General features: G+C 45.7%; 1 protein-coding gene across 5 annotated transcripts in view; it reads left to right on the top strand.

Moving 5' to 3' along the window:
* LOC133137309 (phenylalanine--tRNA ligase, mitochondrial-like) overlaps positions 1 to 27,286 on the top strand; it is a 95,719-nt gene that overhangs the window by 15,819 nt on the left and 52,614 nt on the right. For 4 of the 5 annotated variants that reach the window (XM_061255500.1, XM_061255499.1, XM_061255502.1 and 1 more), the window contains 3 exons: positions 11,481 to 12,101; positions 12,703 to 12,865; positions 15,081 to 15,212. In XM_061255500.1, the coding sequence (XP_061111484.1) occupies positions 11,499 to 12,101; positions 12,703 to 12,865; positions 15,081 to 15,212 (898 nt within the window). In that variant the 5' untranslated portion in view covers positions 11,481 to 11,498. The remainder of the gene's footprint in view (positions 1 to 11,480; positions 12,102 to 12,702; positions 12,866 to 15,080; positions 15,213 to 27,286) is intronic. The other variant, XM_061255503.1, reaches the window with a different exon arrangement.

The raw sequence follows: 27,286 nt of genomic DNA on the forward strand, positions 1-27,286 counted from the left end.
AGAGGAGAGGGGAGAGGAGAGGGGAGGAAGAGCGAGGAGAGAGGAGGGGAGAAGAGAGGGGAGAGAGGAGAGGATGAGAGAGGAGAGGATGGGAGGGGAGCAGGGGGGGGAGGAGAGGAGTGGAGGAGAGGAGTGCAGAGGAGGAGAGAGGAGAGGAGGGGAGTGGTGAGGAAAATAGACACTTCCACACTCTCCCTTTAATTAATTGTGTGTGCTGTCACAAGGCAAGAGAAATCTCCAAGAGCCAGATGCTGCAGGAATACCTAACACGAGGATGTTTTTGCTCCTGAGGTCACTGGAGGTCCGGGACTGTGTTTCAGGTCAGCAAAGGTTTCACTGGGGTCAGTCCATGTTCTGGCTGTGTCACGCTGTCCACTATCTAATCAACTGGATTGATAAAGCCTAGAGCTAGAGCGCAACATCTCATTTTCAACTTTTCACTCAAATTGCTCCCAGGATGGTAAAAAAAAAAACTATTTCTCTTCAACCAAGACGAGACTTAGGGTAGGCCAAATGGTCCGATTGGGCAAGTGACACATCAATCAACTGACCTGAACCAATAGCCCCAGGCCTGTGTGCACCCCGTATTGTCGACCCTGTTTCTGACCAGAATGCTCTGATGCTCTACTCTAAGAATAAAAATCCATTCTCTACCGCTATAGACAGTATAGCTAAATTCATATCGTTGCACATACATTACTTCTACCAGTATACCACCCCTAGAAGCCAACATTGTCTTTAGAGACACATGAAGCTTTAAACATGATCAAGCTTTATAGGGCATGTGCCTGTAATGTGCAGTGAATCTGATCAGGCATCTGCGGGTAGTGGCAGAAACCTAGGCTTTAAGCCTTAGCGGATTAGATCCGAGTCTCAGCCTGAGAACCTCTGCTGTACCCTTGAGCAAAAAAACTGTTCAGTAAAATAATCTTGCAACAGGATAAGTAAAATAAGAACTGTAAGTTGACTTGGAGGACTGTCAAAAGGAAGTGCAGTAATGCAGAAATACGCACGGTAACCAGATACTCAGAGACCAGACAAGGGGCACTTGGATGGCATCTGTAACCAGGGACCTGGGCTTTTAACTGGTAGGTTGAAGGTTCAAGTCCCAGATGTGACATTGTCGTTATATCATTCAGTGAAGAACTTAACCTGCGCTTCTCTGGGAAAATCCGAAAGGAGAAAAGGATGAGAGAGATGTGCTGTTTCACCAGAATAAAACATGAAAAGCACACGAATCAAAAGAGGATCAGTGTTCTGGAAGGCTTTTATCCAGCAGCAGGAACAAAACTTTTTTATTTTAAAGTGAAACATGGAACTAAAGTCTTAACGGGGTGCATTCTTGGACTACTCACTCCAAGAATGTTTTTGACTAGCTGAATGTTTTTAACGGGAGGTGTGCTTTTCAGTTATTGCTTCAGTTTTTTTACATTTTGGCTATTGAACTCACTGCAGCCCCTTTTGAAATTACCATGTGGCCTTGCAGTTTTCCGACATTTATCGTCATTCTCATTGGGCATCACAGTGCTATCCATAATTTGTAAGGCTATCATTATCATATAATATCATCTCAATGATTATTTAAGGACATACTGCAATACTGTAATAAAATGTCTTTAGCTAGTCCTTTGCTGCCGATGCTTGGACCTGTCATTGGTACCTGATAAGAAGAAGAAGATGAAGATGAAGAGGGTAATTGAGAAGCCGGGCACCGTGCCGCAGAGCCGTACAGAGACCCTCGGCCGCGGGTTTCCCCCCCCGCGGCCCCCCCTCCCTCCATCTGAAAGTCAAACGCGGTATCTTCTCCGCAGAAGAGCGTGTAACTCTTCCATAATTAGATAACAGCGGGGCGACTCAGCGACCTTTGCGCCACTCGCGAGTGTCCGGATCGATGGCAGATGTGAGTTCTCACCGCGGTTCGATGTCTGTGCCATGGAAGATTAATGTTTCCCCCCATCTCCGGGGCCGGGAGGCATCAGCGACGGCTTTCTGACTTTCTGAAAGGCGGGCACCTCCGGCCTCACCAAACGCCGTCTTCACCGCCTGTCCGCGTCTACGCCCGACGGCTTGCCGCCCACCGTCCCAGCGTGTTTCCACCGTATTCATCCGCCACATTTGTGCTCTGCTGCGGCTTACGTCTCATCGTTCCTTATTGTTGTTTCGCTTGCGCTGGCCCTGAATGACTCTTTCCCAAAACAACATATCAATACAGCGTCGTGCTCGATACAGATTGATTTTCGAGAGCCAACCCTGCTTGTCCTTGAAGCCTTGAATAAAAGCATTTTCTGCCTTTTGTTTTTCGCGAGTTGAATTAGATTCCTTGTTGTTTATACTGCAGTCGTCGTCGAGAGCAGGGGCCGTGTCGCCCCTTAGGCCTACATGATATGAAGAGGGAAGAGACTCGCGTTTAGAACTGAACCGAAAAGCTGTGGGTTGGATTTCCTGCGGGGGTGCTGTGTTGCGCCGTTGAGCGCGGTACTTAACCTGAAGTGATTCAGTAAACATCCAGCTGTGTAAATGGATTCTGTGTAAAAGTGTAATCTGTGTGAGCTGCTTCTGGTAATTGCCTAAAATATTTAAATATTTATGTAAAAGAAAATAGAAAAGTACCTCTGTTCTTCCATTTTATTCCATTCAGCTTGGAGACCGGCTATGCTCATACCCAGAGACTGTTTGTTGCTTCATGTAATGGGGTAATGGTAATATTGATTTTCATAGTATATTAATATTGAGTTCATTTAGGATCATTTTTGAGTGTTCTTTTAGGAATATGTGAGTCAACATCCTGAATAAAAGGAAAACTCGAAAGTCTCAGGTTTGAATGGTGGACGGGCCACTGTTCTGATCTTAATTTGATTGGATTTTAATTCAACTGGAATATGATTTGAATTGCAAGAAATAAGCATTGCTGTGTAAGCATGACATTTCTGCAATGGTTCCTGGGTAAGCTACCCCAGATAAAGGTAATAGGAGATGAGGGTGTAGATAAATGAGGAGAACTGTGAAAACTTTCAGTTTCTTTCTCTCAGAGTAATGAGGTGGATAGTCTGCAGTTTGAGACCGGGGGGTCAGGACTAGTGATTGATTGGCGCCCTGTCGCACAGCTGTCATCCCTGCCTTGGTCTCATATTTGGACTCTTGACATGACATTTGTAGTTTTCTTCAGATTGAAGACTGGCAGAAGCAACTAACTCTTTTCTCTGGAGTGGATGCACTCCGCGCGTATGCCTAGAATTGCATGTGTAACACTTTCTGAAGTGTAGAATTTTACCTCAGCAGTGAGTTCCCACAGAACTGTACTTTTTATTATTTCATAGGGCAGAGCTAACTTAAAGCACAGGGATTTTGCTCCTGTTCCTTTTGTCCTGCTGCTCAGACAATTGTGCACGGTTCACAGATCACAAACTCTTGATCTGGCTCAGGGTGTTTTTTTTTTTGCTGCGTCAGGTATCTTCAGTAACCCAGCCCCGAACTTCCACTGACGTGCTGTTTGATGCAGACCCGCACGCAGGGAGCAAGACAGCGAGCCGGCGTGATCTCCACAGCCTTGTCAGAAGTACTGGGTTGTGTTTCAGTTTTGACTTCTCTTTTAGTCTTTGCACTGCTCTTTTGTTATAGGCTAATCATATATTTATCATGGGGGCATGATGTTCTAGGTGTTATTGAGCAACCACACCAGGGGTAGGTCAGGACTTCTGCTGAACTTTTGGATTAGGCGTGGGTCGGCCACTAGGGGGCAGATGCAGTTCGGTATGAGGGTACACCAAGGCCTTCTGCCTGCTGCCCCCCCAGGGTTGGCTGGTCCTCTGGAGACTGAGGAGGGAGCACTGACAGCCCTGACCGCCGGTTGGAGCTCCACATTGGCGGTTTAAAGACAGGGGCCGTTTGCCAAGGCCTGGTGTGCCGCTCATACGGCCCTGTGCTTCTGACCAGATTGGCTCTCTCTGTATAGCGCTGTGGGCCAATGGGAGAGCGCAAGCTCCTGCCTTTGTTATCAATGCTCCTTTTCCATCTGAAAGCTCTTGTGTGGCCTGGCCTTTCATCAGCGCCTCTCTAAAGCATCACGGACAGCGTGGAGTGTCAGCGGTAATGACGGAGGACAGTTTCCTGGCCGTGATAAATGGAAAAAGGAGGCCAGTATTTCTGATATAAACGCGTTTATTAATTTATTCATACGTCTATTAACGCTCCCTGCTGCTGGTGTTTATGTAAGCAATCAATCACTTTCTTAAGAAAATAGCCTGCTGCACACCAGCAGTAATTATCACCATCGTACATAGTATTATTGCAATAAGACCTGTAGGGTGTTAGATCTTTCTTCTTTTATTTATGGCATGTGAAGAAACTGATGAGTTCTGGGATTGTTGGTCCTCCCCTGGGAAGGTGCACACCCACAGTTCTGAAGGGAATGAAAATAAATCCGTCAGAAACCAGCTGCTCCCTCCCCTAATGAAGGCAGCCATGATCCACACTGTTTGGCTCCATCTAAATTTAGGAAAGGAACATGGTGGCAGGCTATGTGTTGCATTGTCATCCATTCGGGTGCCGTAGTAGGCTGATAAAATCATAAAATAATGCAGAATTTTTGCATGTGGCACACTCGTTTGTTTTTCCCCTCTTTGCTACAGTATTACTGATATGTTTTTTTGTCTTATATAGCGTGTCACATATCTGTGACATGCACTTTTGTGGTATAAATGTGTAATGAGGTTTATTATAATGTCAATGCACAGAAGAACATAAATCCATTATACTACTCTGATCCATCCTTAGTCGTTTTTTTCCAAAGTGGCTTTTTGCCGGTGACTGGCATTTAGCTAGTGATTACTCTGTAATGTCAAGCCGCGAGGCTGGGATTTTAGGATGTAGCTGCATTTTGTGAGTTGCGTGCCTGAGAACGTGTGCAGGCAAACCGACTGCAGTCAGAGCAGAGACCGCTGGCCAAGAGAGAGGCTGACCTCTCCGGGTTCTACAATGCTGTCAAGTTAAATAGGAGGATGCAGCACAGGAATTAATCTCTCCCCCTCTCCCTCTCTCTGACATTCTCTATCTCTCTCACCTCCTCTCCCTCTGTCGCCCTCTCTCTGATTTGCTCTCTCTTTCTCTCTCTCTCTCTCTCTCTCCCTCTCTATCTCTCTATGTCACTTTCTCTCTCATATCAATTTTGTGTAACTAAATGAAGAAAGTGTTAGATGTGAGAGACATTTAAGTTGTGAGTAAATCTCTACTTAATACATAATATATAGAGAATTATATATGAAAATAAAATATGTTACAAAATAATTTGTGACAGAGTGAAGCCATATCTCTTTCTGAAGTACTTTATAATCTATTAGTGGGAATCTGTCAGTCAAATCGCTTATAAAAAGAAAGAAAACATACTGTACAGTAGAGACCAGCCAAGTTCTTTCTCTTTTTGTGTGGCAAGCATGTTCGTCTATGAAGTTGTCCAGGGTGAAATTTGCTCAGTATTTACCCAAAACCTATAAAGCTAGGGAAAAAAACACACACCTGCTCTGGGATACTCATCGGAAACTCGGATGTGATTCCGGACTGTTTGTGAGTTGTTTTGGCAGTGAGAATGGAGTAAATCTCAGCTATTCTTAAATGTAAGTGTAGCTGCAAAATTAGTGCCAAAAATGTAATTGCTTTTGCAAAACACATTCAACAGCTGTTGGGTTGGCAAAGAAAGAAATATGCAAGTGATTGGGTAGAAAAATCTTGTTGTATTTATGTGCTGATCATCATTGTATTTGTTAATTATGACTCATTTACTTTTGGATCATTAAGCTCGCTTGCAAAACTAGGTGGGGCTTATTTATGTTAGCATGTGGCTTTCTATTTACACATCATTTATTTGTTAATTGTTTTCAATTCATCTACACCATTTTGGCAGTGATCTAGTTCTTTAGTTTATGTGAAAGTTAATGTGCACGAACGATGGCATCATTTGCCACACTATTCCCAAGAGCTGCGCTATCAATAAACGACCCGCCAGTCCCCTCGTGTTCCACGGTTAATGACTCACAGACCTGGAGCTTTGCGCAGATCCGCCATCTTTGAGGTGATGAGTGTGTGAGCTGAGCCGTGCTGACAGCCGCAGCAGTGCTAATGCTCATTCTGAGGGTCAATGGCTCTGTGCTCTCATTAGTATCTTTATATCTGCGAGTCCATCAGGTGGAACTCCATTCAGAGCCAAGCTAAGCAGGATTCATTCCATATTTGAGGTGTGTTTGTGACCCTCGTACGGAGAACTCTCATGTTCCTGTTCGCCAGTACACAGAAAGTATCAATGACATTTGTTCCACTGTGTGTCAGGCGATCTCTTGAGTGACTTCCCCAGTTCTTCCGTTCATCTGTTCTGGTTTGGGCGACCTTTCGGCTGAAGGTCATGGGAAGGAGTTGATGCAGGAAGTACAAATGTTTGTATCAAACCATCATTAGCGTTAGTCTTCCTCTTCTAATGCCTGAACATGTTCTTTGTGCAGCCATTTTGACCTTGTCATCCAGTTTTAAGATCCATCCTTTTCTTCGAAGGAGCATGGAGTAAGGGCAGCAGTATCATATCATGGTGAAGGAACAGGGCTTACCACTGTGAGGTTGTCGGTTCAGCTTCCAGCCGGGCACTGCTGTTGTACCCTCGAACAAGGTACTTAACATGAGTCGCTTCAGCAAACAGCCAGCTGCTTAAATGGAGCTTGTGTAACACAAATATCAAAGTTTTGTCAGTCACTCTGGATAAGAGTGTCTCCTAAAAGCATATCATGTGATGAGGTGATATTGTATCCCCCCCGTTGTGTGAGTTTTAGACTTTATACTTCAGACACTGGTGGTACTGACATTTTCAATGAAGCGACTGTGTCAACAGCTGTGCTCTTGCGGTTTATGTGCTGTCAGTATAGAGAGAAACTTTCCACACCTGCCCACTGCTGCTTCTAAAATATTACAAAATCTGCTATATCCTCTTCAGATGTGTTAATCTGGTGTGCCTGCCGTTTTTGGATTAACACCTTCAGCAATGGAAGTGCTGGTGTAGTCACTCAGCATCTTTAGCTCAGTACCTGTTGCCCAGTTTCACTTTATAAATCCTGTTTTCAGGTGTGAGCGCAGCAATACCTTCCACTGTCACAGAAAGCATCCCGTCTTTGTGATTATTTCGGACAAGGAGGCTAATTACGCACCATTGTTTCTGAAGAAGATTGACTGAGAGACCTCACTATGCTGGATGCCTCATCTACCTTTCATTTCTGTATCCTGCTGAAGAAACAGCTCAAGCTGAAACAGTTCAGACCAACTCCATACTCAAGCTCAAATGTTTTGAAACAGATAGTAGTTGGTAATTTCAAGATGGTTATAGATGGATTGTGCACCAGGGTATATTACCCTTTTGTTAAACCAGTTTGCAGGTTAGAGGACTGACTTGCATCAGTGTGGCAAGGGTTTGATTCTGTAGCACTGTGGTGTGTTTTTTTTATGTTATGGATCTGACTCACAAACACAGTGGGCTGTCTGTCCTTCACGCAGCTTCACAGAAGTCACCCCGTGCTCTCTTCTGCAAAGTGTGGCCGTCCTTGAATCGCAGGAAGTCACCGGTAAGCGTAATGAAGGGGGCAGGAAGGAGAAGGTGTCCCTTCCCCGTAGGGGTTGAATGACAGGCTTATCTCTTCATGCTGGGTCCTGGCAGGGGGACCACACACCTTTGACCTTTCACCCCTGGCCCTGGCTGAGATACGCCAGGGTGCCTCGACATCTCTGTGTGGAACTGAGTTTATTAACCGGGGCAGAAAGTGGCTCTGTTCAACCTTTTCCCCTGATACATATTTATGTATTCCATGTAGAATGAATCAATGCCTTAAAAACACTCACACAAAAAACTATTCCCATATCTGCTCACTGTAGGAGGTAGCAAAAACAGCAAAACATTGGAATAGATTTGATAATAATTAGGGCAGTCTCTGTGCTAGATAAGAATCTTTCATATTAATTCAGGAACAAAACAAACAGTGTTACAATGTTTTGGGCTAAAAACAATGTAAACAATGTTTTGGGCAAAAAAAAAAATGTATGCAACTATAGTTGGATGTTTGGTCCAGTTTGTTCTGGATAATGTTTGCACCAGGTTTGGGTTGGGACCTTTGCCAGTGTCTTTCTTGGTGTAGAGTGCAGGCCTTTGGGTTGGTTCTGGGATGGGGCTGCTAAGTGGCAGCATGCACACACACACACGCACACGCACACGCACACGCACACACACACACGCACACACACATGCACACATACACAGTTCTTGGGTACGTAAAAGTGTTTTTAGGTAGCAGGCGATGTTTATCATCTGGAAAGTTTACACTCAGTCCGGCCTAAGTAACACGGGTGATTAATCGCATTTGCAAACCTCCTTCTTTTGCCGTGCGAATACGTGATATTTTGAGAACAAATAAGATCAAAAACTGTATCGGTTTCCCAAACAAAAATGTTGGAACACTGCTGTTGTTTATATTTGTTCTTTCTGCCAGCGACTTGGCTATAATTAGATTCTTGCTTCTGAAAAAATGTACGAATGCAGTTTTCTCCAAAATAATGGAAGTGATCCATGTTCAAATATTTATCCATGCTGTAAAACTGGACCGATTTCCAGGCACTCTAAAATAGTACCAGTGCCAGGTTTGCTCCCCTCCATCCATCTCCATTTCATTTTACTTTTGTTTAAAGAATTATGTTTAAGGATCAAAACTGTCAGCTTTCTCATTTTGTCTATCAATGGGGTGGTATATTAATCAGTCTGTAGTATTTGTCACTGCATGGATGCACAGTAATCGGGTTGTAATGGTTCTCTTAAAACGATCCGTCGGTATGAACCCAGTGCCAAGTGTGAGAGAATGGGTGTGAGAGAAAGAGGAAGAGTGGGAGTGAGAGAGAGAAAGAGAGGAAGAGTGGGAGTGAGAGAGAGAAAGAACAGAAGAGAGGGAGTGAGAGAGAGAAAGAGAGGAAGAGTGGGAGTGAGAAAGAGAGAAAGAACAGAAGAGAGGGTGTGAGCAAGAGAAAGAGAGGAAGAGTGGGAGTGAGAAAGAGAAGGAGCCAGATAGAGGGAGCAAATAAGGAAGACACGATACGGTCTCCAGACATAGTCTGTCTCGCCAAGTCTTATTTCAAGAGAACAGTAAATATTTGATGGAATCCTTTGGAGACTCAATGTTAGCCAGGGATAAATACGGCTCTAGCCTCCAGCAGAGCGGACCCCACCACCCCCCACCCCCCCACCCCAGACGTCCTGCAGCTCCTCAAACACCTCAGTACAGAGAGTTCAATTAGTGGATCGTGTATTGTTTCTCCTGGCCATAGCTCAATGTTTGCCATTGTTATAAGCTGTGGTTCTGTAAGTGTGTATCTAAATTGAGTGAAAACAGTAAACTTTCCGCTCCGGTGTGTGTTCAGTGGCAGTGTGTCGCTGTGTTGGGCCCCTACGTAAACCTCCTCAGCTCCCTCCTGCCTTCTTCGTCCATCCCGAATTCCTTCCCTCTAACGCTGCCTTTCCTGCTGTACCTGTGAGCTTATACTGAGGAGAAGCAGACCGTCATGATGCACTGATAATGAACAGAACCACAGAGGGGCATGAGTGAGTTACACTGCTGAAGACCCGGTCCTTGGTGCAGTGAAAATGCACAATGATGCAGGACGGCAGTGTCGCATAGTTGGTTCGGTAACTGGGTCATTAGTTCAATTCCCACCACTGCCGTTCTACCGATGAGCAAATTGCCAACTGCTTCTGATCAGCAGTGTAAACAGACGGTGCGTAACTGTCTGATGCTGTTCCGTCCAGAATCCTGATCATGCAGGTGCTGACAGTGGCTCGGTGGGAGAACGCATTTCACTGGACAACATCAACTCCTCAGGGCAGCTGGTTCCTTGTGTTAGCTGTGTGCTAGAGTGACACAGTCTGTGTTGTTTTGCACTTTGTGTGCTTCTGAATACTGGAGGATGTTGTGGAAATTGTACAGGTCTGGAATCACCACTGGGTGGAACTTGAGAGAGACCCTGTCAAGACAGCAGCCACAATGAGTAGAATAAAATACCCAAGAAATCACACAATTCTCAGAGACCGGCTGTCGTTAACAGAATCCCAGTCTTAACAAAAAGTGTTATGCACAAGGGTAGTGAATTAATTAAAAGGAATAACCATGTCTAATTTAAAAGAGCTCTGGGTATTATTCCAAGTCCGTGGTGCCAAGTACGGAAAATACCAGAAGCGGCAGGCTCCATATTGGCTTTACAGTATTCCACTACTCTAGTTAGAAACATGTCTCCAATTGATTTCAGCAGAGACAACAGAAAGCAAGTAGGAGCGATTCAGATTCCCTCAGGACAGTTTAACTGTGCTCTCTGTCTCTCTCTGTCTTGCTGTCTCTTTGCCTTTCTCTCTCTGTGTCTGTCTCTCTCTCTACCCCCCCCCCCCAGCTGTCTGAGCCTCTTGCCTTTTCCCTCACTTTATCTTTCTGTCTTCTCTCTATTTTCATCTCAAGAAAAAGTGAGGTGAACTCTTCTGCGTTTTTCCACCTGTCTGAAAAGGACACCTTCCAGCTCCATTGTAGACAGCTTGGGTCATGAAGCCATCACAGAGGGAAATATATTTTCAGAAGTCTCATTTAGAAGCTATGATAGATGCTTTTATGTGAAAGTAAATTTGAAATAGCGTGTCTTCCCCCTCTTGGATTACATTTGGCCTTTTCTTGCATGCTTTTCAGATTGAAGTTTTTAATTACTTGATGCTTGGTAAATATTAGGCCAATGGAAATGATCTTTTTTGCTGGCGTGCCGTGAATGGAAGATCAGTTGGATCAAGTTATGAATGACAATCTCTGAGATGCAGCATTCATTTACATTTCATGCATTTAGCAGACTCTCTTATCCACAGCGACTTAGAGAGATTACATTGTGTACATATGATCCATTTATAAAACTGGATATTAACTGAAGCGATGCAGGTTAAGTACCTTGCTCAAGGGTGCAACAGCACCTGCAGCTTGGAATGTATCAACCCGGTTCCCTAAGCACCGTCCTACACTGCCACCCTGGTGGATGCAAATCACATTGCTCCGGGCTTACTGTTTGATATGGTCATCACTCTATTTCAGGGCCCTTCATGAATCATCCATGTGTTCCACGGCCATGTTGTGAGCTTTGTTAGAAACCCCAGACGGAAAGACGAAAAGCCCCAGTCTGGCTTATTTTCACTCTGGATTCACTCTGCCCAATGCTTAAATGTAAATGTACATTTTGTTTTCATTTTTTGGGACTCTTTTTACTTGCTTGACTCTTGGTTATCTACAGTATAAAGTATTTTTAGGTTTATGGCATTTCAATGGCCTGTGTTACGTACAGAAAAGTCATTTGTTATAACCACACAGTTATGCTCATTGTTATGGTAATGGTTTTCCTAACGGATCAGACTCAGCAGTCAGTTACCCATGGTGCTCTCTTCCCCACAGACTGATGGCCTGGTTGTCATGACGCCGTCCTTTCGTGCCCGCCCCCTGCTCCCTCTGCTGGAGTCAGCAGTCCTGTCCCGGGTTTCCGTAATGGGACTCCTCCCCCGCAGAGGGGTGAAAACAGAGGTCCCTGCTCCTCAACCGAGCCCTCAGGGTGGTGTGGAAGTTCTGGGGTGCTCCTACCCGTGGGACGACCACACAAACGTCACGGCCAAGATCCTGTCCAAAGTGGGCCGGAACCTGCACAACCAGGCCCACCACCCGCTGTGGCTGCTGAAAGAGAGGGTGAAGGCCCACTTCTACAGAACCTACACGGGTCGGCGCAGGAACCCCGTCTTCTCCGTCTTCGACAACCTGAGCCCGGTGGTGAGCGTGGAGCAGAACTTTGACAGCCTCCTGATCCCCCCGGACCACCCCAGCAGGGAGACGGGGGACAGCTACTACCTGAACCGGACTCACATGCTCCGAGCGCACACCTCCGCACACCAGCGCGACCTGGTCCGCTCCGGGCTGGACGCCTTCCTGTTAGCGGGAGACGTGTACCGCAGAGATGAGATCGACGCCAGCCACTACCCCGTCTTCCACCAGATGGAGGGCGTGCGCCTCCTCTCCGAACACCAGGTGTGGGGGACGGTGGGGAAGGGGACCCGGTTAAATCCCTGATGACCTTCACAACCTGAAGTTATTTAGATTTCTGCTCTAGTGGCCCGCACCCATTCCCTTTGGAAAGTTTTACTCTAGGAAAGATAAAAAATCATATTACTTCAGCTGCTTGTTTAACTGTGCATCAGGTGAATCACGTTAATCTCTGCACAGAGGTGGAAAGTCCAGTAAAAGTCCTGCCATGTGTTTCTTCCACCCATGAACTCAGCCAGCTGATTTCACTAATTAGTTCTACCTCCTGGCTGAAGAATTGTAGTAATTAGCAAATCCAGCGATTGGAACAAAGTACTGGAGAGGACTTTCTGAACCTGGGTCTTCTACCTCTACATCATAAACTTGAGTGTAAATCTGAATGTGATTCATGTTGGGTTATGATCCTGAGCACTTTAGCGACTGCCACACTCCTCACCCCGAGTGATAAGCCGAAAAGAGCGACATTAGCTTAAAGAATTAACTTGCCTGAGGACAGAGCGCACTGCGGTTAGGTTGAATCTGAGCCAGGGTCGGTCAGTGTTACCGTCAGTCTGACAGCTGTACCCCGTGCCCCTCTCTCCCCAAGCTGTTTTCGGGCTCGGAGCGCGCTGGGCCGATGTCCCTGTTCGAGAAGGGCGGCCAGCGGACTCCACAGAAGCAGGAGACGCATTCGCTCCACGTGGTCCGGCTGGTGGAGACGGACCTGAAACAGTGCCTCACCAGCCTCGTCACACACCTCTTCGGTGAAGGTGTGCTATTACTTTACCATATGCATTTTCAGCGTTTAGCTACAAATTATAGTTATCTGTTAATTTCTTGAAGCTTGTGTGAACGAACTGGCTAGCTGAAGAACTGCAGACCTGGTTTACCTTTGTATATCACGGGAATGAAGGCTCAGTCAAGCACAAAGTTGTGAAGTTGTGAAATTCTGCCAGTCACTGCCCAGCACTGATTGCAAATTGTACTCGGGTGATTATGTGATCGACATTATTTCTTTCATTTAGCTAGCTTTCAGTAACTCTCCGTTGTACCCTCTGTCTTTTACACCTCCTTTTTCCATCTCTTCACACACACTCCTCCCTCTCCCTCTCTTACTCTCCCTCTTTCTACCCTCCCCTCCACTTTCCCTCTCTCTGTACTCCATTTCTTTCTCTCCATTTCATCACACTCCCTCTCTTACTCTCCCTCTTGCCACACTCCTGCTCTCCACCCACACTCTTATGCTCCTCTCTCTGTCTTTCTACCTCTCTCTCACCCTCCCTCTCCTCTATGTTTCCCCCCTCCTTCTCACCCTCCCTCTCTCCCTCTCACCCTCCCTCTCCTCTATATTTCCCCCACCCTCTCTCCCTCTCTCCTCTATCCCTCTCACCCTCCCTATCACCTCCCTCCCTCTCTCCCTGTCCTCTCCGCTCATGGCTGGACAGATGGTGGCTGTGTCCCTCTCTGACTCAGCTGTATCTTGGCTGTGACCCTGAGTCAGTGACCGATGCCCTGTCCCCCCGGCTGGCCCGGCCCCTCAGGGGAGTTGGAGATGTCACTAATTGACTTTCTTGGCGGGAGAATAACACAAATGGCCCCTGAAATTGGAAGCGACGCCTCCGTTTCTCCTCCTAACCTGCAGATTTATTGTCTGCTGCATAGATGTTGAGAATGAGCCCCATTGCGATTCTTCACCCCAAGTGTGTACACACACACACACGCACACAGACACATGCACACATACGTGCACACATATGTACACATGCACACACACACACACACACACACACGCACACATACACATGTGCGCACATATATACATGCACGCACACACACACACGCACACACACACATGCACACATACTCTCTCACAAACACACACACACACACACACTCACACATGAACATACACATGGACACACACACTTATATACGCACATACACACATGAATGCACACACACACACGCACACAAACGTACACACACACACACGATCGCACGCACACACACACGAACGTACACACACACATACACACACACACATGAACGTATGCGCACACACACACACATGATCGCACACACACACACACACATGACCGCACACACACACACACACACATGGGCACCCTAAACACGCCCTACTCCTCCATGCTGTCCACCACTACCAGCCCCCCTCCTCTCACAGGGCCGCATTCCTGTCATTTCAGACATCTTCAGCACCATCTTCTTTTATGTCGTCCATGTCCGTGTCCTTTTCCTCTTTCTCTCTGTTTCTTCATTGGTTCCATTCTTTCTTCTTTCCCCAATCCCCACCTTCATCTCTGCTTTTCATTCCTGCTTTCATCAGCCTCCTCTTCAGTGGAGTTTTTGCGATGATTATTTTCCCAAACCCCGGTGAAGCCGTTTTATTTGCCAGTTCGAACCCTCCACACACATTGCCTGATCTCTCCTTCTGCAGCCCCTGATCTCTCCTTCTGTAGCCCCTGATCTCTCCTTCTGCAGCCCCTGATCTCTCCTTCTGCTGCCCCTGATCTCTCCTTCTGCTGCCCCTGATCTCTCCTTCTGCTGCCCCTGATCTCTCCTTCTGCTGCCCCTGATCTCTCCTTCTGTAGCCGCTTATCTCTCCTTCTGCAGCCCCTGATCTCATCTTCTGCTGCCCCTGATCTCTCCTTCACGCAGTCCCACCCCGTACAGCAGGGTGGCACTGCAGAAGCTGGAGGCTTCACTAACCTAATCCTAATGAATCACATGATCCCTATTACCTAGACACTTTTTGATTATAAATACAGTAATGTGTCCTGATATGTCATCTTACATAGCCATTGTAGTTGGCAGCTGTTTATCTGGAGAAATAAGTGAATAATGAAAAATACTGAACTGCTATGTGTATGTGTGTGTGTGTGTGTATTTGTGTGTGTGTGTGTGTGTGTGTGTTTGTGTGCATGTGTGCGTGTGTGTGTCTGTGCATGCATGCATGTGTTGCAGATCTGGAGATCCGCTGGGTGGAGTGCTACTTCCCCTTCACCCATCCGTCCTTTGAAATGGAGGTGCGTTTCCAGGGCGACTGGCTGGAGGTGTTGGGGTGCGGGGTGATGGAACAGCAGCTGCTGAACTCAGGTATGTCCTGCACACCTTAACATGGGGAAGGGGTCTATGGATGGAGATGGAGATTCCCTTTGTAAAGGCCCCCAAGAAGTGAACAACAGGAGAGTTTCCTGTCACCCTATGAAAGCCAAATTGACATACTTATGATTAAGAATATTACATTATTTGTACCAATCTGCACCTTTAATAGAATGATCCAGAAACACTTCCCAGTGGAATGGCACAGAGGCAATGGGATGTGAGTTCCTGCCATGGCCAGCAGATGGCAGCGTTGTGCAGGGTTGAAAAGGGTGGAGGTCTTCTGTTGGGAATTCCTGGCCCCTTGGAGCTGCAGGGGACAGCAGGAATAGACTTAGATGGAGTGATCCATATATATTTTGTTATTATTTTTTTATTTGTTTCGGGGTTGGGGATGGGGGCAGGGGATTTGGTAGTACCTTCATATTAGCCCAGAGCGCCATATTCTAATGGCTGCACCATGGAAGCCATCTGGGATTGTAAGCCACCTGTGAAATCAGTAAGTATGTCACCTCTGTGCAGATGGACACATACACTTACACCTGTATAACTGGAATGGAGTTACACAATGCTATCTCTAGAGCATAACTTTAGGGCTTTTCTTTCAGACCCATGTCACTTTAAAATCAAAGCATTTAATTTACCTATTAGTACTGTCAGTCAAGATTTTTGTAAGCACACTTTTTGTAAAACGCTTCTGCAAAGTGCGGGTGTTCTCCAAGCCATGTTTTCATAACGCATATTAGTGCAAGGTTTTAAACTGTAGCAATGACCTTGAGTCCTGGAAAAACAGCAATTATACTCCTGAAAACAAATGACAACAAGGAGCTGTGAGAATCATCTTTGCCAATTATTTTATGATGTTTTCAGCCGAGAAGGAAAGTGTCTGTAGACTATAAACTGTAATATCATGACCTCGAAAAATGACTGTACAAACCCCTCCACAGAATTGATTCTGTTTTTCGATATCCAAACGTCTTTCCATGCACTGTGCTGCGGTTTATTTCCGACACACTTTCCTCGTGCCTTCCTGCATATTGAAGACATTTTTCAATTTAATATCAACCGAGAACGTATTGCCTGTGTGATTCTCTTGTCTCATCTCAAATCCCATAATTGAGTTTATGTACAATAACACAATACATTGTTACAATTACATCAGAAGAGCGGTCCCTCGAGCCAAAATGTGTACATTTCCAGTTTTGTCAAAATGGGCAGACGGGACATTTTTATGCCTTCGGTCATTTTTCACACAGCCACAACACCAATTCTTCTGCAATGCTCTCTTACCTTTAATAAAAGAGCTTATTTTGAGCAGTACAATTATAAAAGCTCTCCTGAGGCCTGGGCAGTATTTTAGTGAGGCAACGAGTAGCCCTGGCCATGTCCACTGTCTTCTTCGGAGAAATTGCTCCTTTCCCAAAACAACATAAACACATAACCTCGGGCAGAAAAAACTCCTTCCGTTATTGAGAGGAAAACTATTTTATTTTCTTTTACCATGACTCACTTTGAGAATTGACTGCTGTGTGTGTGTATGTGTGTGTGTGTACGCTTGTGTGAATGCGTGTGTGTGCGTGTGTGTTTCTGTGTGTGTGTTTTCAACTGAGGTCCAGGTCATTTTATAAAGTTATCTTTCAAACTGAACAAGTCACCTGATGTTGAAAAACGTGTATGTGCAGAACTACGGAATGTGATTGCCATTGCATTGGTAATCTCTATGATGATTGGAGAGGTGTTTACAGTGCAAACACTGCGTTGTCTCCATCCAACACAAAGACCATTTTCCTGTTCCCTAGGCTGGCTCTCCTTCCTCTGCACAGTGAAAAATGTAAAGCGTTCGTTTTTACCTCAGGGTGAAGTACACAATCTTTCACCCTCTGCTGACCTCTGCAGTCGCAGACTCTGCTGATGTTAGCAGTGACCTGTGCTGACCTCTAATATTTGGAGACATTTCCACCGTTTTGGAAACATTGTGCCAAAAAATAACCCAAATAAACATCTACTAGGTATAAATACAGACAGGGCACTGCGGTTTAAATCTACAAACATCCCAAGCTGTATCTTCACTAGTGTGTTCGGTAAATGTGGAACATGACACGTTTATGAAAAATGTAGTTTTGCACAGGTATTATTACATGAATCAGTAGATTTCTAGAATCAGTTTTCTAGCACAAGTAAGGGGCTTAATTGATTAGTATATGGGCCAGTCACATCTGAGGGGGACGTGTGCATCTGGTGAGAGTCCTTCAGCCATGCGTCTTGCCAGCTGAATCCATTCCCCCGTTCTGCCACGCACACACGTGCTGAGTGATGTCCAAAAGGAATAAACCCCAGGCACAGCTTGGGTGCACTGGCGTGGAGCATTCCAGCGTTCACGCCCTGCCTTTATTCCTTTCGTCTTTCGCTCGGCACGCTCGTGAATTTCACTCCAGTCCTGGCTATAGATTCAAAGCTCCGCGTCGGTGATGTTCCGGAAAGGGTTGGTGCGAGACGGGCGGGGTTCGCCACCGTACTGCCTTTCTGTTCCACTTCACATCGGTCGATGAAAAGTTGCTGTAGCTTTGGCATTAGGGCGTTGTTGACAGCCTGAGGGCGTGAGGGGGGAATCCCCACCAGTTACCAGCTCCGGGGGCAGACCTGAGACTGCAGCATACGGGCCATGCATCGAGTCGTACAAGGTGTTGTTGATTTCAGACACCAACGAGGCGTCGTTGTTTGTTTCCCTGACTGAGTTGGTCGCCTTTTAGCCAAAATATTCAATCAACACGCGTCCCTAACTTTCCATTAAAGGTGATTTCCCAAAAAGCATCACACTTTTTCTTCTTTTGTGAGTTAAAATAGTTTTACCTTTAGCACCAGGCTTTAGTGTTTGCTGACCACACCAAACTGTGTTTGTGAGGACACAAAAAGATATATGGGTTCTAATGGATGGGGACACAGTTAAGGACACATGTTGATTGAATCCCAGCCTGTCGCTTTGGTCCCAATGAGCCCTCTCCAGCCCCATATCTCATCTCGTATCTCACTGCGCTGCCGTCGTGAAGGATGTTAAGGATCAAGGCCGCTTGCCTCTCACCTCGACCGTTTTGGCCACTTTCCTGTTCATCTCCTTTATTTCCGAAGCATTTAACATCGACTGCTGCAACTCATGAAACGAATGGACTGGCTTGACTGCAACAAAGCATCACCAAAACACCCCCCTGGATCCCCACCTCCCCAATCTCTCACACTTATTAACCATCTTTCTCTCTGCAGAACACACTGCACCAAAGCCATGTGCCTCTCTCTGTTACCAAGGCAACCCTTCATGCAACCCGCCCCCCCAGACACACACACAAACACACCCCACAACTCTCCCTCTCCTCCCCCCTTTCTAAGACACAATGAGGAACTACCAGAGAGAGAATTACATTTGTGCCAGTGGTGTCCAGAAGGAGCCGCAGGCAGAAGTAGGGAACAGGAGGGGAGGGGGGGAAGCAGGTGGGGGCTGGGGCTGGGGTGGATGATGGGGGGTTATTGAGATTGGGGATTTATTTACTTGTCTGAAAGCGTGACCGCCATATGTGGAGGGTGTCAGAAGTGTGCCGTGGGCCGCTTTATTGCGGATGAATGGGAGGGCCCGCCCCCGCCCCCCCGCCCCGTTAGCGCTCGCGGTCTGCTCCGGCTCTGTTATTCATTAAGGGCCCGCGTGTAATTCCTGCCCAGATCGATGCCTTGGGGACCGGCCGGGGTCCCAGGGGGCCCTCCCCAGAGCTGCCCGCGGCATATGGGGCCCGGCGTTAATGACGGCCCGCATCCCACAGTCACGCCCCGGAGGACGGAAGGTCCCGGAACGGCCCCGCCAATGTGATTAAATCCATGTTTGGTGACAATTAAGTACCCTTCAAGTGCCGTGGCTGGAGGCAGGGGTGGTGAGAGGTGGGGTTCCAGCTGAGGGCTGGTTCAGGTGGTGCCTTCAGTTTTAATCCCTTGCACTGAATTAATCATGCCCCAATCAAATCCCTCCTCTGTCCCGTCAATGCATTCCTGTCTTTATAGCGCTCTGCTAATGATCGAGCGCTTTAAATCACCCTGCACCCAATTACTGGATTTTTATTCTTTTTTTTTCTGCCCCTTTCTTTTTTTTTTTCCTTGGTTTGTATGTGTGTGTGTTAGTGTGTGTTAGTGTGTGTTTGTGTGTGTGTGTGTGCTATCATGTGTGTGTGTAGGTATCTGTCTGCGTGTTTGTGAGTTTTCTGCAGGGATGCTCCCCTAAAACCTCTTAAACCAAGACCGCACCCCACCCCCTCCGTGGCTCTGGCTGGTGTCCCAGTGTTCTGAGTGCTGGAGGTACAGTCTGTCCCTCACTCACCCCCCCTCCCAACCCCCACAACACCCGTCTCCAGGGTCACACAGGGCAGAATAAACATTTGTTTGTGCAGTGGTCCATTACTGGCCCTTTCCCTGAGTACTAAAAACCCAGCATATAGAGCCATATGTGGAGCGACAGGGCGTGTCACACACACACACACACACACACACAGAGAGAGAGAGAGATTCTGAGAAGCATACATAGATGCGATCATACGCCTGATCTTTCACTCCTTAATTTGCTCAGCAGTTTAACTCATTTTGATTCAATCTCACAAAAAGGTCAAATTTGTCACGCAGTAAATCTCCCATTGAAAGTGAAGGATAATGGAGAGCATTCACAGTTTGATGTGTTTGTTTCTGTTTTTGTACTGATTTTGTACTGCAATTTTTTTTTCTTCGAATTTCTGATCATTGACTCCATGAAAACAGTAGTCAGTCCGCAGCTTATACTGATTAATTATTAGTTAGTCTATACTGGTTAGTTATTCATCTGTATTTGTACTTTTAGCATCTTTAGTATACCTTCCTGTAGGTTTTCATTCCAACTCTAATAAAGCAGACCTTACACAATAGCTAGAGATAGCATTGAGCTGCTAATTAGTGGAATCAGTTGTGCCAAAAGTTGAACCTACAGGAAGGTTTCCAACAACAGGGTTATGAACCACTTATCTATAGGTTGAAGTAGCTAGACTGGGACTGTGGAACATGTAAATGGGTGGAGCCATCATCTGTTCAGTGACTTTTCATACTTTTTAGCTTTAGAGAAAAGGGCTTTGGGTTGTTCTCAACCTATAGCTCAGCAGAGGATGGGCCACCGGTAGCTGGGTTCCTCCCAGTTTTTTCTCACCACTGTTTGAGGGTTTTTCTACTCACTAGGGATTTTTTAAAACTCTGTTTGGGGGCCTAGGGCTGGTCGTTTTTTCCCCTTTTTTCTTCTCTTCTGTTATCCTGTAAAGTGTCTTTGGGACAGTCTTCTGTTAAAAGGGCTATAGAAATAAAATTGAATTGAATTACACATGTTTCCGGTCATGAAGCTGCATTTGGGAGAACGTGAACTGCACTGCTATTTTTAACCACCATTCACTAAATCATCTCTTCAGGCTAAACAGCAGTGCTTGTATTTTGTAACAGTGTCTTCACATGCAAAAATGATAGATCGATTTTAATGTGCAATTTACAACCCAACTGCACAGTCGCTACTGTGGCTGATATGTCATTCGGTAACAGCACTGTGCGACACAACTCAATTTAATGAAGTGGTCTAAAGGTACACCTCCAGATCCTGTACAGGAAGCGGGTACACCAGCGTGAGGTATTCTCCTCGGATTTTCTCTGTGCTTAATGAGGGAATTTTTGAAAAAGGAAAGAAAGGAAAGGAAAGGTGACATCGACACCTGCTCGGCTGCGAGGGCCGCAGACGGGGAGAGAAGAAGGACTTCAGCGATTTCGCCGATCGATGAGGAGAACGCTGGGAGCATATCGTGGCCCGGCTGATTGCCCCCCCGCTGGGGCGCTTCTGCTCCCGGGAGGAATTAGCTGAAAGAGAATAATGTTTCTGCGGAGCGACCATCGTAGCCTCCTCCTCCCCATCAACATGTTTAAAAGGAAAAACTGATTTTCTGTAAGAGGAGTATCAGGCTGAGCAGGGATGCAGAGAAGGGAGCGGTGATTAGAGCGGATGGGTCTTCAGCTGAGGAAGGTGTGAGGCGTGACGCTCCTCCACCACCTCCGAGCCGTGCGGCCTCTGCCTATTCCTGCGGGTCCTGGAATCTGGAACGGTTCTGCGCAGAGCTCAGATACTTCGATTTTGTGTTCAGATTGAGGCGTAATAAGCTTTGCGAAGCAGCGGTAAGCTTATAAGCGCTCGGAAGCCTCGTCAGATCTCCTTCGGATCCTTCTACGGCACGTACGGTGGAGCTCTGGGGCCGGTTGCTCAAGGCGACGGGCGTCAGACTGATCCGCTGGCACCCCCCTGGTTCTCGGCCCGGGGGTTCACTGACGTCAGGACCCCCACCAGCTGGTGCACCGGTCCAAGCTTCTGCCCCCGGTCTCTGCTGGGGCCTGAGGGTCACGAACACGCATCTCTCTGCAAAGACTCCGTAGAGACTAATTATCATTTTAATCAGTCGTCTGGATTGATTTGAGGGTCTCGGGTTCGAGCCTCTGATGGGGCACTACTGGTGTCCAGGGCTCTTAAGATGATCTGCTCAAACTGCTCTTGAGAACTGTGTGGCGTAACTGCTTGCAGCAAAGGCACAGCATGTGAAAACTGATGTTTCTGGGCTTCTGTCACTGGTGCCAGCACAATGACGTTGCCAAAGCATGCATTTGATTGGTGATTTATTTTTTCATACATATATTGATTCATTGATTTGTATGGTTGGTCATTACATAGAAATAAAGTTATGGCATCATTTAAAACTATGAAAACCTGCCTGTAAGGACCGAGGCTCTCCGGTACCATCAGTGTGATGGCTTAAAGTCAGACTGCTCCTTTGTTTAAGCTGGAATGATAGCTGAAGAGTGAGTGCAATGCTGCAGTGTTTAAACTGCTGCTCTGCGAAACTCTGCCTTTATGAGCGTCTGAGTTGTTTGCCGGGTTGTGCATTGTTCCGGCTCACTGGCAGCTGGCAAAGCCTCCCTGTGCCAATTTGTCAAAATCTCACGCGGCGTCTCCCAAACGAGGAATTAGAACCCAGATTCCCTGGACCTGGCCTCTGTGAGCAGGAGAGACTGATGCTCTTCTGTTGGGTTTTCGGTGAGCACGTTGTTCACAGGCGTGTTGATTAGAGCGGCTCTCTCCCTGGCACTGCCCCTAAGATGGCAAATGCGGCCTTTTCTCTAGCTCTGCCACCGTGAGCCCAAGTCTCTCACTGGCATTCTGTGTGCCTGACGGAACCAGATGGAAAAACAGTTGTGTAGCTTATATATCAGATGGTACACAGACACCAGTCACATGCCCACAGGGTTCCATCAAAGGATTCTAAAACAGTCCTGCAGGCGAGCACCAGGACCTGTCTAAACACACTCTCTGCGTGATTGGCTCCCGCCGAAGGCTCTCCACATGATTGGTTCCCGCTGAAGAGGCTCTCCGCATGATTGGTTCCCATTGAACAGGCTCTCCGCATGATTGGTTCCCACTGAAGAGGCTCTCTGCGTGATTGGCTCCCACTGAAGAGGCTCTGTAGTCCTGAGAAACAGGAAGGAGAAGTTTCATTAGGCATCGTCATTATTGGATGAAGAAATGCAGTGTATTCCACCCGGGTTTCTACGCTATGGACATCCCGGCCATCCGTGCAGGTCTGTTTCACCACAAAATAATTTTGCTATTCCGTCCACCTCTCATGAATGGTCCCACCGCACTTCCGACATATGTTCAAATCAATAATTTATCAAGAAAAAACAGCCTTAATGCAATAAGCAGTTGAGAGGGATAGATGAAGAGAGATGGGAAAGTGACGAAGAGCATCCATTTGCATAATGGGAAACAAGAGCTGCGCTTTATCTAATAACGCCAGCAACTGCTCCCTGGCTTGTAATATTCAAATAATTAATTCTCAGGGAGAGCAAAAACTGATGAGAAAACCTGCTGTGTTATGGTATTAAAATCATCTTCCTCTACGATAATGACTGTAGTATCCTGACAAAGCCTGGCATGATACAACATGGAGATGGACTGGGAGGAACCGGACCATCAAGCCAGACAGAGAGGGATGTGGCGACTAGCACACGAGGCTGTCACGTCGAGAAACTGCACCGTGAAAACATTGTGACACTGTTCCAAGTGCATGGTGTGCTGTAACATTACATTGCTGTTAGTGCATACCAAAGGTCATTGGAACAAATGGAAAGACACATCAGATAAAGTACAATTTTGTTATAACGTAGCACCCGTGAACATCAAGTCTAATTCACACAGTGAAGCTTTGGCTAGGTTAGTAAAACATTGCTAATCTTGAACTAGAAGTGAGGCATGATTACAAGATACTACAACATCCACATCAAGGTAAAAGTGTTACATGAAAGTGGTATTTGGTTGTAGGGTAGCCTTCAGACCCTGGTGCACAATCTGGAGTGACTGGTCTTTTGGCTTTGAGGAAACTCCTGCACTTGTTTGTGTATGTTCAGCTGTCACTTTTCTGAGCCTAGAGTGAATCAGCCCTGCAAAGATGGTTCTAGAACATGATGTCTGGTGTACTTCTGTGTCCTGCCATATTTGTCAGGGACATCAGGGAAATAAACAGCTCTAGAGCCTGTCATTCCCAATACTGTACCTTCTGTAAGACCGGACCCCTCCATACTGATCTCATTTACTCTACTTTCCCTAGCTGGTCTACCTTTGAAGTATGATTTTATGTGTTTTGTTTTGTATTGCAATTTTATTTATTGAAAGGTGAGATGCAGAGAACTGTGCACTGTATCATGGATGCAATGGGGCAGGCCTTCAACATTGACTTCAAAGTTGTTGTGCCATGCTGTGGTTATGATAATGCAACATAATCCAGTTATTAATGATTATAATCCAATGTAAGATACACAGAAAGGTTTATTGGGCAATTTTGCTATATCAAATTAACTTTGGACACAGAAATTCAAACGGATGCTTCCAAATTGATTGATCAGTAGATTAAATCTATAATTTAATAGCTAGAAAGAAAGCATTTTTCTAACCACCATGACAACCAACATTTTAATTCAGTATTTTTTCATCTACAGGGTTGCACATGCTTTGTCATTACGCCATTTTATGAAACCTTGAAACAAAGCTGGTTCTGGTGCTCAGGCTGAATTACTGTATGATACCTTGTAATGAATAGAAAAAATGCTTTTCAAAACTCCACCAAACCTGTATTTTATGTACCACATATCTTGATACAATAAATGCCCCCATGATGAAAAAACACTGGCAGAGAAAGGAAACTGAAAATGTTTTAATTTAATGAGTATCATGGAAATTAAGCAGCCTCCTCCCAATGGAGGATGGTCCATATTGCACAAATGGATTTTAGAAACTATACTTAGACAGTAATGAACATTTTCAAACAGAACAGTTGTGTTTTTAGATAATCACACTGTGCATTCTCTTTCTGAAGGCTTCTTAGAGAATGTCAGTCATTTAGTTTCATTTATTTAGGCTGTGTGGTACTTGACTAATGTTTGGCCTAAGAACTTGAATTTTGTGGATTATGTACACGTTTGAGTAGACTACACTACTCAAATGTCACACTAAATTTGGCTAGTGGAGTCTTTGAAATACCTCCCCATTAAAGCTGTATTATGTCCCTGCAACAAACCTCAGTCAGGTGACATCTTGCCTGGAGACCTGAACCCAGAACCACCTGGTCAAGACTTTGGATCAGTCTTAGGGGACAGAAAAAGAGGTGGTGAGATCCCTGTAGCGCGGTGACATCGCTCTGCGGACCCTTCCATTCACCGCTCTGTCGCAGGGTGTGTGATAGCGAGTCTTCCCGTGTCTATGGAGTCGCTTCCTCCTCTCACCCCACAGCCAGTCTGCGTCTAAAGAGCTTTCCCTCAGTCACTGCTGCCCTAACATGCTGCATCGCTGGCCACGTATTCGCTAAAGCTAGGCCGTAGCATAAGAGGCTAGTGGAAAAGAAGCCTGGAACCAATTGTCATATAATTAGAGTCTCTGATATACCAGCGCTGAAATTTTAATTATGCCAATGTTCAGCCACTAATTAAGGTGCATAATCTAATTTCCCAGCACAGAGGGATTGGGGGAGTGCTGCGAAACTAGATTGAAGGAGATGGGATTTCTCCACAGAGCTCCAATTAAAAGGTCAAGCTGTAACGGGTTTTAGCAGCGCCGTGTCGAAATGCCGGTGGTCGATCTTCCGGCCCTGTCAGTCACCATGGCGGTGGTCAGGGCACATACGTGTATACGCAGTGGCACTAATTTCCAAAGTGGCTGCTACTTGTGGCAGCATTAGCCAGGCATGAGTTTCGATTTGGTTAGGCTCACTTAGTTACAATTAGCTTCTTAATTACAGTACTACTGACTATAAATTTTTTATAGTAATTGCTTTTTGCATATACTGTATGTATTGCTGCCTTACATAGGCCTAATTAATTTATGCCCATTAGAAGACCACAAGCTTATTAAGCGCAGTGCTGATAGTTTGAATATAAATTGTAAGGGTAGCCATGTCTCTCAGTCTCAGTGGAGGAATATTGTGACCCTTTTCCGAGCCATCTATAAGGTACCTCAGAATACGTCCTCTCCATAGGCCTCTCTGTCACTTTTGTGCACAATCTCGGCCCCTATTCCCTTCAAAAGGGAATGGCCTGCCCTGACACCCCTGGAGATGACAGTGAAAAGTTAAACGTATTAATTTACAGATGTAGCGGTGTGACATTAAACGTACTGTCGTACACTTGATCTGACCTTCTGACCTTTACAGTCTGTATGTATTCCTGAAGCTCGTAGGAAAAGATGTGCTTGTGTTTAAAAAGACCTGAGGGGGTCTGACTTGGAACAGTTTTGTGTGATGAGTAACTCTGCTTGGTTATGTATTTCACACTTATTACTGTAAAACAGTAATACACAGAAATGCAGTTTCTACTTTAAAGGTACAATAGGTAATTTCAGACTTCTAATGATCAAGAGAGGAATTGCAGCAACAAACCACAACACTGTTTATACCTCCCCCTTCTCTATGAATGGGCTGATGTTGAACTTCCCCCCACGCCATTGGCTGTGGCAATTAGAACCAATTTCTAACCAATGAGCTTTAATTATTGTATAGCTATACAATATTTTGAGTGTCAGTCTGCCAACTGCATATTTTGAAACCTGAATTTAAGGACTATAAACACAGGCAGTGGGTGAGTCAAAATGTCAGTGAGCATTTTTCAATGATAGGAAGGGATTTACAATGGTCTTGTAACAATGTTTTAACACAAAAATCTTACCCTTTGTACCTTTAAGGCAAATATAAAATGGCTGTCATCACCAGTAATTCAGCGGTGTGCAGCATATTATGCTGAATCATGTATTTTACATCTAAGGTAGCTTTCAACAGGAACTAAGTTTTTGGATAAATTCTCTTGTTGCTCCCTGAAATCCATCCATCCCCAAACATTTTCCAAGGGCACCAGGACAATAAGGAGGTGTGTTTGGCTGAGAGCCCAGATGCCAGCCTCAGAGGCAACTCAAGCTCACTTCCATATTTCACAGAAGCGATGACGTTTTTTCTCAGCGAGAATATAACATTTTTATCCACAAAATCTATCTCTCATCTGCATGTCCGGAAAGATATATTTTACACTCTACCCAGTTGCCAAGCATATATTATTTTTTGAATATACTTTATAAAGTAGACCTTTAAAACAATCTTCGACAACAGATTCAGAAAAGCCAAAGAAAAGTCATTCACAGGATGTAACCATACATACATATTTTCACCTATCTCTTAATCTTCATTCAAAATCAAGATTATTAATCCTGATAAATAACTAAAGAAAATTTGAAATCTGTCGCTGTTCAAGAGTTAGTGCCACCCACTTCCCCATAGGTGTATGCGCACAGCAAGATTCAGGCTGGTGTTGTGAAGTAAATGTTGTTGCTGAACTGTTCATGGGGAAAGTGTGATGGGCAGTAGCTTAAGTGTAGATTGTTTTTGAGTTAACAGTGAATTCACACCAATGCGAGAATTTGCTGTGTGCTTGCCTTGTGGTTTTTAAAAACATGT

The sequence above is a fragment of the Conger conger genome, chromosome 9 (genome assembly GCF_963514075.1).
Source record: "Conger conger chromosome 9, fConCon1.1, whole genome shotgun sequence".
Taxonomy (NCBI): domain Eukaryota; kingdom Metazoa; phylum Chordata; class Actinopteri; order Anguilliformes; family Congridae; genus Conger; species Conger conger.